The sequence below is a fragment of the Hipposideros armiger genome, unplaced genomic scaffold, assembly GCF_001890085.2.
Source record: "Hipposideros armiger isolate ML-2016 unplaced genomic scaffold, ASM189008v1 scaffold_224, whole genome shotgun sequence".
NCBI lineage: Eukaryota > Metazoa > Chordata > Mammalia > Chiroptera > Hipposideridae > Hipposideros > Hipposideros armiger.
In genome coordinates this window covers 883,002-901,416 of record NW_017731574.1, presented here as the reverse complement: position 1 = coordinate 901,416, position 18,415 = coordinate 883,002, and the positions used below count along the sequence as shown (strand labels likewise).

The 18,415-nt window shown below is 52.2% G+C and overlaps 1 protein-coding gene across 1 annotated transcript in view; it reads right to left on the bottom strand.

Moving 5' to 3' along the window:
* The window catches only part of PEPD (peptidase D), a 126,549-nt gene extending 112,658 nt beyond the window's left edge, over positions 1–13,891 (bottom strand). Inside the window, exon 1 of the mRNA XM_019654525.1 lies at positions 13,789–13,891. Within this exon, the coding sequence (XP_019510070.1) occupies positions 13,789–13,805 (17 nt within the window). The 5' untranslated portion in view covers positions 13,806–13,891. The remainder of the gene's footprint in view (positions 1–13,788) is intronic.
* Between the last annotated feature and the right edge of the window lie 4,524 nt (positions 13,892–18,415).

Sequence of the window (18,415 nt, the reverse complement as noted above, 5' to 3'; positions counted from 1 at the left end):
AGGATGGAAGGACAGAGGTGACAGCTCGTAAACATGCCTGCATCCCAGCTGGCCACGCTGCCAGGAACTGAAAGTGCAGCCGCCAGCACCCCTGCATTTCTCACATCCCCTCACACTCTTTCCCCTCACTCAGCAAAGCCCATGACGTGGGGTGGGTACAGGGAAGAACCTCATGTCTACAGGCTCCCCAATGGCACAGAGGTAACGACACCGAGACACTGCTGCAGAGGTGCGCTGGCCATAGGTGCCCAGATCGGAGAGGCCTCCACAGCACAATGGGCTGGAAATGCCTAACCTCGGCCAGCAGAGCCCAGCCCTGGACACCTCATCCCCCACCACTCCTGGCCCCTCTGCCCCAGCCTCCCTCCTCGAACACACCAGGTGCCAGCTCCACTGGGCCTGCCACCATGCCCCCACCTGGAAGGTTGTCAGAAGGGTTGGGCTTCCTCTTGTCTAGAACCTTCTGAGAGGCCTAAATCCCTCAGGGCACCCAGATTGGTGCCTTCTGGCCCAAGGACCTGTGGTTCAGGAGGGCCAAGCTGGGCAGACAGTGGGGGCCTCTGTGCAGGGTCCTGCTTCAGGTCCCCGCCATGCTCAGAAGGGTGACAGGGCCTGGCACAAGAGCTGGGGCTTGAAGGGGAGCCCTGTGAGGTGTGGGAGCCAGCGGAGTGGGCAGAGAGCACTTGGCCTTGGGTCTCGGAGGCCATGAATGAAGTGGGGAGCCCTGGAGGAACAGGAACCCCAACCTGCATCTCTCAGGACGGCACCAAGCATAGATCCAAAGTAAGAGGGTGAGGACGTGGGGCCACCAGTGTCAGGCCCCCTCTAACCTTCCTGACATCCCCAGGAGGGAAAACTCCGGCTCCTGGGGTACACGGTTAGGGGTGGCTCAGCCAGCCTTCCCCAAACCCACGGCCTTCCCGCACCAGAGGTGAAAACACAATGAATGGGGCCGGCCGAGTGGCGCGATGGTTAAGAGCTGGCTTGGGATGCCAGAGGGCCCCGGTTCGGATCCCACATGTGAGGGCCAGTGACACTGCCCTCTACGGCTAAGATGCTGAACAACAGCTCAACCTGGAGCTGGGCTGCCTGTGAGTCGCCGGCAATGGCGTAGGCTGCAGCCCCTGTGGCAGTGGGTTGCCATGGGCTACCGTGTGTAGCCAGCAGCCAGCGTGAGCGGCCATCCAGAAGCCGGCAACTGATCTGTCTCGCCCGGGAAGAGAGCAATGATGGTGCCAACTTGGGCCGGTGAAGCAACGTCCTCCACAACTAGACTGAAGAACAAAACAACAGCAACTTGTCTATTCCGCTTCCCCCAATTCCCCAGCTCTGTTCCCATCCCCCCAATTTCCCAATTTAAAAAAACCCACAATGAATGGGGGTGTTTGACAATGTCTAGTACCTGGCCGGCCACCACAGAAGTGCAGGCATATCTCACACATGTGCTGGATTCCCAGAACCTGCAAAACCCCAGCAAGGCTGCTCCCTGCCTTCTCAGAGGGGCCTGCAGCCTGAGACCCACAGGGTGGTGGGAGCATGTCCACATGGCTCTCCCAGAGCCCCACATGTCCTTTACTGTCTGCTCATCTCACAGTTCCGTCCTCACGTCCCTGAGGACAATTAGTCCTGAACTCAGGGAACAGGTTTATCTCACACTGAGGATAGTCCATCAAATGCCTCTTCTGAAAGAACACATTTGAAAGGGCAAGAACACTCCCAAAGGACAATGAACACATCTTCCGTCTTCAAGTAATTTCCTGCAGGTGCCCCAGCCAAAGGCACAGACCCCTCCCCTCCCTGCAGCGGGAGGGGGCGGGTGGCCAAGGGCAGTGACATGTTTTGAATGGAAATGCTGCAGCCTACACTTTTGACTGATTTAGATAATAAATTCCAGAAAAACATGCTTTATCATTCCAGCTCTGTTTAATTCTCTCCACCCAAGGCCTAGGTATGGCCTGGAATACTCTCCGATCCACACCAGTTATGCATGAGACCAGCTCATTCTCCGTCATTACAAACAAAGCAAGAGAGGCCCGAGGGATTCGGTCTGGCTTTCAGAAGAGCCGTCGGTGCCAACACAACTGCCTTTGGCATATTACAAACAGCTGGTCTGACCAGGGCTCCCCAAGTTCTCCGAAACATATTGCCTCTGATAAGAAAAACGAAACAGGGAGGAAGAGAGAGAGTCGGACAAGAATAAAAGAGCATATTTTTGCTTCAGGAGCAGAAAGGACCCAAATTGTTGCGTCCAGTCTGCAGTCTCAATCCTTCCTGGCCAGGAAGCAGGCAGGCAGGAGGTCTTCGTGAATGGATCTCATGTTTTACCTTCAGTTCTGTCACCGGGGCCTGAAAGTCCCCACTCAGACCTGTCCACGTGGTAACCAGATATTAGACTTCCCTGCTCCTGAAAATAAGGTGCTTCGGGAGAGGTGGCAAACACACTCCTGTCACTGTTCCTCCCTCCCTGGCCTGCCGTCGTCTTCCTCACCCACATAAATGTCCCCAGTCCTCCTCCTAACTGGAGTGACAGGACTGAGAGCCACTGCTCTATACGTGTATTTGATTCTTGGGAGCACCTAGAATGACTGGTGTCCTTAATCACTCAACCTCACTGTATGGGACCCTGGCCATCCAAGACTGCACACTCACCCTCTGAGTGTCAGGCACTGGCCCCGAGAGCCACGTGGCTGCCGGCCTGGAGGAGACTTTGTCTCCTGCCCATGGAAGCAAGTCCAGCCTCCCGTCACACTAGGTGGCCACCACGTCCAAGTGCAGCCTGCCTTGGCCTGATCTCACTCTAAACCCAATCAGGGCCTGGGTGGGGTCGATGACGTCCCCTGCAAATAGGTGTTCTACCTCTCAGAAAGCAAAGTCTAGAACAGGATTCCCACAGCAGCACTAGGGACGTTGGCCTGGGTCATTCTTCGTGGTAAGGCTGTCCTATACACTGCAGAATGTCCAGCAGTGTCTCCTCCAATGGGGTGACAACCAAAACTGTCTCCAGACATCACCAAATGTCCCCAGGGGCAAAACCACGCCAGTCAAGAACCATGGGTTTAGCGGAAAGAGAATGGGACATGATGCCTGGTGTGACTATAAGACCACATGATATGTTCAGAACTCACAAATGGTGGTTTGGGACTATTCTTGGCAGTCAGTCCAGGGTCTAGCCACTTCTACAGGCTGCTGTGTGGGCCAAGGGAGGAGGGGAGAAGGTATACTTGGAGAGGGACCAGCGTGGAGCGAGGGGGTCTCAAAGAAAGGCGCCATCTGATCCTGACGACCACCTTGAGTCCACCATCCTAATGTCACACCTCATTAGAGGTCCTGTCCCACCACCACACAGGCCACAGAGAGAAGCAGGACACTCGGGACAGGAAAGCCACTTGAGCAAAGATACATGCTACCACAGCCTTACTGTGACAGTAGACGGCACACCACACAGGTCCCTGACCAAAAGTCACACCCATACAGTGACGTTCTATGAAGTCATTTAAAAAACACGTAGCATGTGCTGATATGAAAGGGACCCTAAAAAGAAGAGAAAGACACGCTAATGTTCGTTAGCATGCTTCCATTTCTGCAACAGTAAACGTGAGTTAAACTGCGCGGTTGTGCGGAGACTCTGAAAAGACACATAAGAAACCATTAGCTGCGGTTGCTTCTGGTCAGTCTGGGGTCTTCAGGAGGAAGAAGACAGCTTCCCATTCACGTTGTGAATATGTTACCACATGCACACATGCTTTTTCAATAAAATAAAAAATAATTTAAAAATATAAATGCATTCCTATACATACATACACACATATATACATCCCCACACTGGACCTCACACATCTGAAAATAGAGAGAGTAATCTTGGCCAAAGAATAAAAATGCTGAAGACCCCTGACATTCTTTTTCTTAGTAGTTATGTTAACCAGAATCTTTCTGCATAATGAAGTACGTCTACGAAACAGGAAACTAACCCAGACCATCTTTAAAAGGAAAATGCTGCAGGGTGACCCAGGGAAAGGCAATTTTGCTAAGAGTTGCCGAGCTCTGTTGGCACAAACAGCCCTGAGGTCTCTCACTTTTCCATTTAATGTACTTTTTAAGTCCTTGGTGCATGCTAATTCTTGATAAACCAAGTTGCAGCAGGTGGTGGGTTTTTATGTGACTCTTATATTATCGTGAATGCTTATTCAGGATTAATACACGACTCAACAGGCTAGGCAATCCGCTAACATCCGAAGACTGGAGGGGCGATTCTACCAACACCATGAATGCTTTATCCTGGGGGCGGGCCTGGTGAAGAAGCAGCAGATCGCACGGGTGATGAGCCCAAAGATTACAACTGTCAATTTATTTGTTGTTACTTCAGGAGTAACACACTTTTGTAACTAGCAGCAATCCTGCCTGATTCAATCTCCATTCCTTCCCAAGTATTGAAGTGGAAATCTCTTAGCATATCAATAAAGTCATATTTTCTGACCTAAACACAACCCCTCGAGCAGTGCCAAATCAATGGGCCTGAATCTAAGAAGATAAACAATTATAAACAATAAATAAGAATGAAAGGAAGAATGTCCAAGGTTATTTCTGAAGTCACAAAGCTGCAGTGATTTCTCAGTTTCAGATAAGTTTTTAAATGTAACTTAAAATGACGTAAGGTCACCAAATTTCAACAAACTGATCAATCCTTTGAACTTTAAGCTATATGTTTTAAAGTGTGTTAAAGGTCATCATCACAGAAACTTCTTTATTTTGAAAACTTGGGCGGCGGGGCTTTGCTTTGGAGTTGGTGTTTACTTTTGGTTCATGCCCTCAACCACCTAACACAGGATAGGCTAGGCTGTCTGCCTTGGATGTTAACTTTTCTCCAGGAAGACCACAATCTCGGCAGTAAAATAGATCAGCTGATTGACAGAAAATTTGCCAGTCTCTACTCCTGTGCATGGACAGTTACTTTCATGAAATGCTTGTTACCATGTATTTTTTAAAGAATTATTCTATGTATGCCTATCCGCTCAGAAACACTAAGCACCAAGCACTTCATTCGTCAGGCACCCAATATAGTCTGGGAGTATCCACAGCCCTTTTACCCACCCCCTCCCCCGCTTTAAAATATGACATTATCATCCCTGTTTTCCAAATGAGGAAACTGAGGTTCCAATGGCTCGTCCAAGATCCCCCCCGGGCAGAAGAGGCTGAGACAGAGCCTCAGCCCAGGACCGTGGGGTTCGAGGGTGCTCTCCTAACCCAATAGCACTGAGAATGCGCACAGTCTGCGCCTCCAGCCTGTCCCTCAGCCACAGAGTGAGGCCTCACTGGAGAGACAAGTAGTGTCCTATCCTCTCGGGTCCTGTCCGCGCAGCTCTGGGGCACAGGAACCTGGACTCGGTTTCATGCCACAGCAGCATGTTCGACAATCAGTCGGCCAGTGTTTCACACACATTCTGGCCTTGCTTCCCTTCCCTGATGCTATGTGTTGTGTCAAAAAGAGAAAGAAGCCGGATTCTTTCAAATGGAGCATCTACAGGAAGAAGGTAGCGTGTGTGCCATGTGAGCAAGAAACACCATCCTGCCTCAAAGGAGAAATGGACAAGGGAGCTGAGGGTTCAAAGCCAAGGGAATAGAGGGGTAGGAGCAGCACAACATGCACAGGTGCAGAGGTGTTCCGAAGTCAGTCCAAGTACCACATCGCGACCCACTCCTCACACTAGAGGATGCAAAACAAGAGTGCCCGATACGTCTTTGTGAAGCATCAAGTTTATTGCAAGATTTGGAAGAACCAGGTACTTTAATAAGAACCGAGAGAGCAGGGGAGGATAGAAGGGCCCCAGGAAAAAGAGTCCAGTCTCTGAAGTTTCGCCCAGCTAGGGGCCGACGTGGTGGACCTGCAGCGAGGGCGGCCTCTCTTCTTGTCCCCTGAGGGGCTCCAGGCCATTCTCCAAGCTCACCAGGGATTTTGGGTACAATGCTTCTGAAGGCCACGGCAATGCCAGGTGCCCTGGATGTGAATCCCACACAGAGAACGCCACGGCATTTGGCACACCTCCATCATCCGCTGGACCAAGTCCTCTCGCCCAGGGCTCCTCACACACACACTACGTACTTGCACTGCTGCCACCTGCAGTTTGCATCCAGCCTCTGGCCGATCTCCTCCACCACATGGTCAGGCTCCCTGGACCTCAATTTCGTCCAGTTCCGCATTTAAAATGCAGGGAGCCCTGAGCAACAGGGTCACCGGTTCAATTCCCACATAGGCCAGTGAGCTGCACCCGAGCTGAGCTGCTGCTGAGCTGCCAACAGGTGGCAGGATGGCTCAACTGGTGAGATCATGTGCTCCTAACAACACGGTTGCCGGTTGACTCCCACATGGGATGGTGGCTACGCCCACCCTCAACTAAGATTGAACACAGCACCTTGAGCTAACGAGCTGCCGATGGGTGGCCAGATGGCAACTGGACCTGGAGATAAGCTAGCTGCACCCTCCACAAATAAGATTGAAGACAACAATTTGGCTGTTCCCCTTTCCCAATTTCCCCAAACTGTTCCCTCTCCCCAATTCCCCAATACAACCTTAAAAAAAAAAATGCAGGAAGCCCAGCTTGTATCAGAAACCTACAGGGGCTTTATTTTGTTGCACCTACAGTGTTCTTTTCTGGGCGGCAGACAGCAGAGCCTTCTTAAAAAGTTCAAGCACCTCCTCGCTGCCCCCCGACAGCCCTGGCTTTTTCCTTCTGCACGTCCACTGCTGCTGCTGGCACTGTGGGTGGAGAGGGTGTCTCCAGGGCCACACTGCAGGCTGTGCTAGGGGTGGTGCTCTTTGACTCCCTGTCGGGTGTGTGTGGGGGTGGTGGCCCTCAACTCCGACTCCGGCATTGGTTGGGGGGGAGGGGTCCTCGACTCCGACTCCGGCATTGGTGGATGAGTGGTGGTCCTCAACTCCATCTCCAAGATTAGTTGGAGAGTGGTAGTCCTGGACTTTGGGCTAGTTCTGGGAGTAGCAGTCCTGGATTTTGGGCTGGGTCTGGGGGTGTCGATTTTGGACTTTGGGCTGTATCGTGGTGTGACCCTCCTCCACTTTGAGCTGGGTAGCGGACTGGCCTTCCTGGACTTTGGGCTTGGTCCCTGCGTGGCATCCCTGGATTTTAGGCTTGGTCCCGGTGTGGCGTCCATGGACTGCAGGCTGGCTGAAGGAGCAGAAGACTTCTTCCCTGACTCCAGGTCCTTCAGCTGCTGCTCAGCCTGCTGGGAACAGGAGCTCTCTGCCTGAGCCTCCTGATCTGAGGAAGGACTAAAGCTGCTAAGGTCAGTGAATTGTAGGGGCCTTACTGGGACAGTGCGACACAGTACTTTGGATTTTTTTGAGTTTAGTATGAGGTACGTCCCCATGATGTTATCGTATGTCTTCTTTTTTATGCGCTAATGATCTGGTCCTGCTTAAAGCCCATACTGACCATCGGTTGTGTCACACCAGAGTTCAGGTCATTGCTGGGCGTGAGGTCCTCCTTGTGGCCGATGTTTAGCCATAGATCTGGCATAATTTGTAATAGAGTGCTTCTCTCTGTGGGGTCCACAGTTATTAATTTACTGAGGATTTGCAGTTGGATTGTTATATAATGCGGCACTGTGTACTTCCCTTTCATTATCTTTATCACCAGCTCACTCAGGTCCTTGCCCTGAAAAGGGATGGTGTCAGTCACCATCTTATACATCAGCACTCCAAGGCAAGACTCCAGATGTCTACTGAAGGACCATGATATGCTCCCCTCTGGAAGAGTTCTGGGCTGCATAAAAGGGACTGCCACAGAATGTATTCAGTTTAGTGCCATCGAACAGCGCACTGATCCCAAAATCCATTAGTTTTACATTCATGTCTGTGCTGAAAAGCACGTTCTCTGGTTTTATGTCCCCGTGGATGACCCCCATCTCATGGCAGTAGTGTACCGCCAACACTGTCGGAAGGTGCCTCGGGCCTCGCCCTCCGTCATGCGCCTATGGGTGTCTATGTAACCCAACAGGTCCCCTCCACTTCCATGTTCCATGACAATAAATAAATCATCTTTGGTGTTAATTGCCTCAAATAATTGCACGATGTTTGGGTGGCGTAATCTTGCCATGCAGTGGACTTCCTGCATGATAGGTCTCTGGTGTCTGATGAAGCCGCTCGGCCTCTGGATGACTTTCACCGCCACCTGGGTGCTGGTGGGAAGGTGCCGGCCTAGCTTCACCTTGGCGTGGCTGCCCTGGCCGATGGTGTACAGGAGCTCATAATGGTCAAGATGCGGCTCCTTGTAAGCAAAAGAGGTGGCTGCAGGTTTTTGAGACATTGTGACCTGTTAACTACACTAACAGATAATACTAACTATGCTAACTAACAAAAATGGCTACTAGCTATGCTAGCTAAATATACTAACTATATCAACAATTAACTATACTAACTGTACTAACAATGCTAACGAAACAACTAACTAAAAAAAATTAAAGAGGCCGGCCGAGTGGTTCAGTTGGATAAAGAGCTTGCTCAAGAGTGCGAGCTCTGAGCAATATGGTCGCTGGTTCAATTTCCGGCCCGAGCTGAGCTGCCAACAGGTGGCAGGATGGCTCAGCTAAAAAAATAAAAGTAAATTAAAAAAAAAGAGAGAGAGAAAAAGAAAAATGGGGAAATGGAGCAAAGGAAAATAATTTTAAAAACTGAGAAAAATAAACAAGAGTGAAAAGAAAAAATAAAATGGGGAAAAAAAGGAGAAAACTAGCTAAGACGTCCCAAGTCAGACAGGTCACCGCAAATCAGCTTCCTGGGCTATAAAGGACAGACACCTCAGCCCAGCCAGCGCCTTATTTAAAGCTTTTGGTCATTTCATCACAATGGTGCTTTATGAGGTCAGAGCAAGAAACTGACCAATCACAGCTGAGGATAAATCAAAGTTTTTCTCAGTTTTTGGTCTCAAGACCCCTTTACTCTGGGCGGAAAAAAAGGCGGTGGAGGGACCCCAAAGAGCTTTTTGTTTATGTGAGATATTAAAGATTGACATTTACTCTATTAGAAATTAAAATCTGTAGGATGCTTCAAAAAATATGTATATTAGAATGTTATTCCAGGGGTAGGGGTGGTAAGGGTGGTGGATAATGTTGCATTTTGAAAAGCCCCTAAGATATGATATGTTTCCATTCCCTCAGCCAAGAAACTTGCTAAGGTACCCTCTCTGTGAGTGTCTGCTGCTACTGAGAGGAAAATTGACAACACTGCCTAATCCTCTGTGGGGCTCAACCAGAACAGAGAAGGGTAGCCCCGCCTGAGCCACCAAGCAGGCTGCTGTGCTGCAGTGATTCCTTACTGCCGGGCGCCCCCAGAATCAGGGTTTATAAAGACATGCCTTTTGATTTCTCGTGGCATAAACCAAACCCCCAGAGAGAATGTTAGGCCCGGAGCCAATGCAGGTGACTTCTCCCTGTGAGTTTAGCAAAAGCAGCACTAGTAAAACATATCCAGCTGGTTTCTGCTGGCTCTTTTGTTAATTGGCACCCGGAATTTAAAAGGCAAAAATCAGGTCATACCCAAGCCCCAGCGTAATAAGGCCTGCTTTCCTGCAGGCAGCTGAGGGCACAGGCAATGCCGGGGAAGGCAGCAGGGGCTGCAGGACAACGACGCCAGGGCATCACAGAGCCCCACAGAACCAGCCCTGGCCCCCACAGGCCAGCCCGCCCCCTGCCAACCACTAGGGCCCAGGAAGCGGCCAGTGACCAGGAATGGGGAGCTGCCCCCAGGAAAGGTGTGATCCTGCTGCCCCTGCAACCCATTTCAGTGCTCCCAAATTGCTTCCATCCCCCCAAATTGGTACTAAGTCACCCCCTCCTTTGCCCTCAGTGGTAATCTGTGGGGTTCTCACCCAAGGAACATGAACCCCTGGGGATTCACGCATAGAATTTAGGGACTGCATCTACTTGGATGGAAAAAAAATTATACGTTTATTTTCTCTAACCTCTCATTCAAATTTACATTTTCTTCCATTATTAATGTAAGCAACTAACCACAACAGGATCCGCAGTGTGAATCTGTCACCAACAGAAATCACAGGTATTTTTCTGTCACGCTATTATTGATGTCACAGTATCTCAAAATACCACTTCTGCTCTCACTCTTCAAAATTAAGGTGGTTATTAGACCTGCTGCTTTTTTATTACTGACTGTGTTAATAAAGAAGCATGTATTACTGTATCACATATTCATTTTTCAACGTTTTGATAACTGGACTTCAGTATAACTGGTTTTCCTTGTAATCCTCTCTATCTTCTCTCATGCATTTAAAACGTCATGCTGAGAAGGGTGCAAAGGTCTCACTGATGCCCAAGCAGTCCATGGCACAGACAAGGACAAGGTTCCTGCGCTAGAACGCAATGCCACTTCTGGATGGGGCCGTGCTGCCAGGGACCAGGCTGCTTCCTCACCCTCGGCCTCCAGCTCAGGCCTGACACCATACCCACTGGCTGTCAGCAAGGCCAGCTCACTCACCGTGGCTGGAAGAACCTCTTGGCAGCTGGTAAACATCTCCCACCCTGCCTTCCTCCCTCCAGAGGAGTGTCAGGGGATCTAAGCCACACAAGGACCAAGAGAGGGCTATGTGGAGTCAGGACCAGGCCTAGGAAGGGCCAGGGAGGGCAAAGGGGCACTCAGTGGCCAGCCTGCCTGCCACAGGCCCACCCCTAGGGTTGGCCCGATGCCTCTTCTCCAGGAGCACAAGGTTCATATCAGAGATGGGCTTGCATCCAAAATCTGACTCCTCCAGGTACATTCTCTACAGAAGAATGCTGACTTCAGAGTGACCTACGACCCAACAGGTACACACCCAGGGCTGCTCACCTGCTTCTTCTCACGGGGCAAAGGCTCTCTGGGTAGCTGCTCCCTGGGAGACATGCAGTTAAAGAATTAAAGATATTTCTTCATCCTACTCAGAATTCTGTCCCCCTCCCACCCACAACTCCTTTCCTCAATCACTGAGAGCCTCCCAGAAAACAGGATGGCATGTTGGACTAATTTAGAGTAAATCCTCCTTTGTCCTAATTTGGCATCATGTCACTCAGCACCAATCACAGGGCGGCCACAGGGCACCAATCTGGAGATACAAACTGGACCGGTCCCTCAGCTCCAAGGATTCCAGCAGAGGCATGAAGGGCAGTAAGCCCTCACCCAACCACGATGGGCAGGCGCGCAGATGTGGCAAAACATCCTACCAGCGGGAAAAACTGGGACTCTCTGGAGCTCTGAGCAGGAAGCCTTTACTCAAGATCAGGAGGGAGGGGTTCGGGAAAGGCTTCTAGGACACGAACCATCTGAGCTGGGCCTGCAAGTATGTGAACAATTATGTCGGAGGACGAGGGCACTCCGGGGCCAGTAGGTGAGTCGGCAAAGGGAAGGGGAGAAAGGAAAAAGCCATGTGGGGGAGCAGTGCAGGCAGGTGTGGCTGCAGCAGACAAGGCTCAGCTCTGTCCATGGAAAGCTCAAGGCACGGCTAAAGGAGAAGGCAGGGCTCCCTCCCACCAAGTGATGTGGGATGAGGGTGGGAGGGGGGTGACCTCAGGCAGACCCTCTGGGAGCTGTGGGACCCCCTGTTTCAGACTTGAAGTCCCTGCCCAGGCTGGCAGGACAGAGCAGGATAAACACTGATACATTCCCCAGAGGAGCAATTCGAGCTTCTAGTTGAATCTGAGATACTAGCTTAGGACTTGCACTGCTCCTGAAATCACATGGAGCACACCCCAGTCACCTGGGACTCTCACAGCCTCCTGAAGGGACCAGTACGGCCCAAGCTCTAGTAGAACTCCTGTGGCCATGACTATGGCACGGTGTCCCATTGTGCCTGACACGCTGATCTGTCTTGTGTGTGCACTGGGTACTGAGCTTTGCTAGAAGCACACTCAAAACTTCCTCCCCTTAAGGGAGATGCTGGGACTGGACCTCAGGCTCAAAGTGTCCAGCAGGGCAGCCTGATACCAGCCTGGGATGGCACTTGCCAAGGAGGCGTTATCAGGCTCTGGAATCTCCCTGCACCTGTCAGGTCTCCCTTCCAAAAACACATCTCTAGAAGACCTCTGTCGCTCTGTTTTACCATCCTTACCCACACCACCCCATGTAAGAACCCTCGTTCCAGGATTCAGCCAGTTCCTGGCTCATTCAGTCACCAGCTTGCCTCTCTGTATCTTCAGGAGAGCAACAAAGCTCAGACCAGCATGGAGCCCTGAACCCAAATGCAGCCTCTGAACTCTGTGTAACCAACTGGCCAGCTCAGATATAAGGGTAATAGACCCACATCCAAGCACTGGCCTACACCTACTACTTACTCTGCTCTTTAAGACAGGGTCACAGGCTAGATTCAAGGATCTGACCTTGAGTTCCTTGACACTCATCTGGGACTTTGCACGTAGTTCTCTGTGTGAGGGGTGCTCAAGGACTAGCACAAACATGTCCTCCAGCGAGTGAAGTCTACCCACACTCTCCCTTGAGCTCAGAACCCATGCCCTTCCATGGCACACACCAAGACCAGAGGCAGGCAGATAAATGACAGTCCCATGTGTCCATCTGCCCCAGTGGCCCATGAACACCTAAGGGTAGGCCCAGTACTGTTCCTGGAATACAGCAGATGCCCACTAAATGTTTGATTTGTATGCCCTAAGCTTTCCCAACCTGGAGGGCCAACGGAGGAGGCAACTTTCTGTTGCCATTCTCCCCACCTCCCAAAAAGAAAGGTGCAATCAGGCCACCAGTTCCCCCATTCTGATCTCAGTTCCCAGCCTAGCATCTGGGGCAGTGCTCCCTCTCTACCACTACCCCTCCTAGCCCCAGCTCCACCAGGCCCACACACTGTTCCCAGTATTGGACCTCCCCCAGACTTCACAGACAGCCCAAGGGGGCAATTATCTAAAAAGCATATCTGAACAAAGATTAAAACCCTTGGAGGGCTCCAGCCTCGCAGGCAAAGTCTGGAGAAGCCATCTGGGGCACCACACCCTCCAGCACAGGAAGGCACTTCCCTATACCCTGTCCCCAGAACACTCTGAACTCTCAACATTTATCTCTCAACCTTTGCTCAACTGTTCCCTCATCTGGGACACTCTCCAACGCTTCAGTGAGCCCATCTGTCCATACTTTCTCCCACTAGGACCACTCGCCCATTCTTCCATGCAGCGGAATTATGAAGCACCTACTGTGTGCAAAGCACTGTACTAGTGAGACCCAGCAGTGAACCAGTGGAAGGCCCTGACCCTACATTCCGAATGCAAAGACAAGAAACAAGTAAAAATAAATGTACTATATAGTTTACCAGGTAGTGAGAGGGTCTACAAAAAGTACGACAGGTGCTTAGGGAAGGCTTCTCTGAGGAGGTGACATTTGGACCCAGAAGGAAGTGGGCAAGTGCCCCGCTGGAGGGGGTGATTCCAAGCCCATCTCAAACCACTGCCTCCTCCCTGGAGCGCCCGGAGCCCTGGCGCCCTGGCAACGCCGCCTTCCCATCTGAGGGTCGTGGCCGTGAACGCGCGTGTCGATCTGAGCCCCCACCTCGGCCACACAGTGGGGACGCCGCACCAAGAGGGTGGGCGGCTCAGTGGGTAGCGGGGAGGTGAGCTGCAGGCACAGCGCAGACCCTGACTCGCAGCGCGCAGCTAACCGCCCTGAATGAAGAAGCGCGCTGCCCACAGTCACCCAGCGCACCCGGAGGGGGCTGTCACCCACTGTCCACACAGGAGGCCCAGGACCCCTTTCCGCGCCGCCGGGCGAGGGTCAGGGACTGGAGCAACACTCACCGGGTGGCCGCCGCCATGTTTGCCCGGCTCCAGCGTCACGTGAAGTGCGGCGTCAGCTGAGCCCGGCCGGGTACCGCTGAGGGGGGCGCGGTCTGGGCGGGGCCAGGAGTCCCTGCACCGCCCCTTTCAGCGCCGGGCCCTTCTGGACCTGGAGGGGCGGAGCCCTAGAGGGGGAGAAGAATAAATCTATGCACTCGCTGGCCTCTGGCTGCAGGCGAGGGGCAGGGCCAGGATGGGGTTGCAGAGGCCTCGCCAGAATAGGAAGGCGTGTCCCTAGGCAGTGGATACCTTGATTCAGCCCTCAACCTGGCGTCTCAGACAGCCCTGCAAAGGACACCAGGGAGACCCAATCTAGGGTGGGGCGGAGGTAACAGCGATTGCTCAAGAAGGGAAATGGCTTGAGCAAAGGCCAGGGCACTTGGAGTAACCGAAAAGTTCAGTGTTCAGGAGAGAGGGTGTGGTGTGGAAGTGAGAGGTGTGGCCTTTGAGATAAGCAAGGATCAGATCCTGCAGGACCTTGAAAATGGAGCTGAGGAGTTAGGTCTCGTAGGACCTTTCCAAGCTTCTTCAACTACAGGATGAAGACAGTCCTGGAGGCAGGGAGCCCAGTGAGGATCTCTGGGGAAGAAGTGGGCACATGGAGGGCACGTTTCAGGAGGGAGAATCTATCAGAGGGCATCCCCTTCTGCTCTGCTGGGCCCTGGTGTTGGGTGCAGGGGATGAGCAACCTGGGCTGCAGACACCTTAGAATAATAGTAATACTAACTGCTGCCATCAGGTGCAGAGCACTCACTGTGCCCTTATCCTTTGCAAGTGTTACCTCATTGAATCCTCACAATAGCCCCATGAGGTGGCTCCATTCTGAAAGCCATTATACTGAGGCCAAGGGTGGTTGGTAACTAGCCTGAGCTCACACAGAGGCTGAGCTCACACAGTCAGTCACACCTCTGAGTAGTGACCCACACTGGCTCTGTGAAGAAAAGGGGCCCAAGGCTGGGGGCGGTGGTGAGGGTTGGGGTTGGGGAGTATCCCTGGGGTCCTGGGCCACAAGAGAGTATGCAGATGTGTGTGGACAGGAAGTGAGTCCCAGCACATGCCCCTGGGGCTCTTGACCCCAGCCCATAGCTGTCTCTAAACTGAAAGTAGCTTCTGGTTGAAGGGCTTGGTTTAGGGTGCCAAAGATTTCTTTGTTCTTCTTGACAAAGAAACCTTTGTCAACGGTTCAGACCCCACATGAGGGCTAGTGACGCTGCGCCCTCCACAGCTAAGACGGTGAACAACAGCTCCACCTGGAGCTGGGCTGCTGTGAGTCGCCAGCGACGGCGTAGGCTGCAGTGGGCTGTCGTAAAGCTACCATGAGTTGCCAGCAGCTGGCATGAGCGGCCAGTAGCCAGCGTGAGCTGCCAAGAGCCGCCGTGAGCGGCCGTCCAGTGACCGGTGACCAATCTGTCTCACCCGAGAAGAGCGCAATGATAATACCAACATAGGCCAGTGATGCAACGTCCTCCACAACTAGATTGAAGAACAAAAAGGACAGCAATTTGTCTGTTCCCCTCCCCCAATTCCCCAATAAAATCTTAAAAGAAAGAAACCTTTGTCAAGATAAGGATATGGGTCACCATGGCTGGGTTGGGAGAGTAGGGGGTACCAAAGGCTATGAGATGGAGAGCGGCTGCTGTTTGTCCCCACAAAGCTGGGAAAAGAGCAGGCTCCTTAAATAGACGGAGGAATCGAGTCAGACCATAAGCAAGGTGGGTGACATGGCATGGCTGCTTCAAATTCTAGCACCATCCCTGGTTTCCTCATCTGGCAGGTGAGAGCTAATGGTACCCAGCTCAGGGCGCTGCTCCAGGGATTCCTAAGCAAACACCTGGGCATCTTTAGCCCATGGCACAACCAAAGAAGCCAAAACCGTGAGGAAGAAGGTGGCACATCCAGACAGACACAGATAAGATCAAGGAGAGGTGATGGAAGAGGGGACCCCCAGCCTGCCTCCCCCTTCCCACTACACATAGCAACTCTCAGGGGTCTCTGTCCTCCAGGAAGGACTCCAGAGAGAGTCTATCAGCCCTCTTGCCAGTGCCATGGAGAAGAGCAAAGACACAAGGCCCTACACCCCACTATCTGGTCCTCGGTCCCCAAGAACTTGAGACCCCCCATTAAGCATTTTCTCCACCTTCAGCTAAAGAGACTCAATTCCTTAATAAGGGACACTTTTAAAAAATAACCAAGAGTAAGCAGAATGCATTTTTCACACTCCTTTATGGAAAGAAAACCTGCCCCCATCTAATTGCAGCCTCCCCCCCCCCATTTCTTTTGACATAAACTATGTCAAAATTAAGCTAGCTGCCAACTCTGAGTGTTTAATGTGAAAAAGAATTATCCTAAACATCCACACAATAATAGGGGGAGGGCACCTACCGACTGAGTGAAGCGCCCTTGTTTGTGAGCAGTAATAGGGGGCTCAGTCCATGATTCCTACTCATCCAGGCCTGTCTGGACCATGGGCCTATCCTGCCAGCCTTCTATGAGCCTGGCATAGAGGGTTGCCCCCACCCCTCACCTCTCTCCCTATCAGAGGCTCTGGCAGGGTTGTGCCCCTCACTCCTGTCCCCTCCCCACTAGAGCTCTGGCAGGGGCTCCAGGAGAAGTAGCCCTGAGAGTGGGAGAAGACTGCGTAGTTACTCATGCAGGGCAGACCCTGGACACTGCTGGGAGCCAGAAGGCACTTGGGGAAAGATTGATTTTAGAGAGTTGGAGCGAGAGTGTGTAAATCAGCAAGAGAGAGCACCAGGCAGCACACTCAGGCCTCATGTGGTGTCACCTCCGAGGTCACCGGCCCTTGGCTGAAACAGTCCCCCTCTAGTGACCTACAAGTGGCTGGAAGGTGTTTGTGCTCAGCTGATCCAGCAGCCTGAGCATCATAACTCTGCAGACGGGCCCTGTCCTAGCCAGAGACCCAGGAGAAACTTGGTCCCCAAAAGGCCTCCTTGGAGCTCCCATGGCTCCATTTGTTCCTATGATACTGTATCCTGCCAGGTTTCCCTGCTCTGCCTACCCCCCTCAATCTAGACACATGTTCTTGCAGCTCCCTGGACACTGCTGACAGCTGGCTGCCTGGAGATGGCAAGCCCAGAGGTGGCAACCAGCCAGACTCTGAGTCATGAGCCACCCTTGGGGTCTTGCAGGGGTGTCCCTGGAAGAGCCATGACATGGGCCTCATCCATTTTCTGTTGCACATCAAGGATACTGGTCTTCTGGAAGGCTCCGTGGGACCACCCTGGAGGTGGCCTCGATGCTGGCTCTGCCCCTGGCTACTGAGCTGTCGCCCATGGAGCCACTCTGTGACAACCCACACTGTAAAGGGCCAGAGCCCAGACCCTGCCCTGCAGATCTGGGGGCAGAAGAGGAGCCCTCAGTGTTATTCCCAAGGAGTTCTCATCTGGGAGGGCTCAGAGCAGGGGTGCATGTTCCTATTTCCTCCTGTGATGAGTAGGGAGTTGCTGGGGGATTCTGAGCAGGAAAGCAGTGGGGTCCAGGCCTATGCCTCGGGTGGGAGGTTAAGAGGGTCAAAGAGACTTCTGAAAAGAGCCAGCAAGAGACTCTGCACCAACCTCATTGGGGCCCCAGCCTCAGGTGGTAAAACCCCACAGGGGGTGTCATTTGGGGGTTTTGTGATCGCTTGTTTGCTTTTGCTGAAAATAGAAGACTGGGCTCAGAAAACCAGCACCAAATAGACTGAACAGAAAGATAGAGGGGTGTGGGTGTGAGGAGTGTCAGATGGGGGAAGGGGTGGCATGGTCCAGCCCGACCTCTTTCCAAGTAGGAAAGGAAGGAACGCGATGGACATGAAGTGCCCAGGAGGCTGCCTCTCCATCGTGGCTCTGGCAGACCCCAGCCTTCAGCCTTTGCAATGTCAGCAGTGACAGTCATTGCTCTCCCAGTCCCAAGGCCAGCGTGGCCTGCTCCTTCCTCCAGGACCACACCACAGCTGTAACCACCAACCGTCAGCCCCCCAGAGGCGCCCCACATCACATCATACTCCTCCGGCCCTTCCTTTGCCCAGCCGGCCTGGGTCTCCATCTTCCTGAAGGAGAGAGGCGGGCAGCAGCTGAGGGGCCCTCCCTAGGAAGCCCCGTCACCGCCTCAGATGAAGTGGTCCCTGCTGAGTGCTTAGCCAGAGTCTATGAGGCAATTCAAGATGAGAAATGGAATGGTGACTTCGGAAAGGCAAATCATTCCAACAGCACCTTAAAAACATCAACGGAAACAAGCTCTTTGTGTGTGTGTGAAAATGGGGAATATATTGTTTTTCACTGTTTGGAAGACTGTTTTCTCATCTTGAAATCATAAGCTGTTTTCTTCCAGAGAGACTTATAAATACATCCAATTATCGACATTCAATATAGGAAATAAAGTTCTGAAATGCTTTTCTTCCACGCACGCAGACTGGGCCGGCCAGGTTGGGCAGGTGATAATTACTTTTATTTCTTACGAGTCTTAGTTGTATCACTGCAGAGCGGCTGGACTCCCCACCTTCTATTGCTTTCACCTTTATTAAATTCCCCATGTTGTGCAGGGCTATTCATTGGTGTAACTTTATTACCACATTTCAAGATCTTGATAC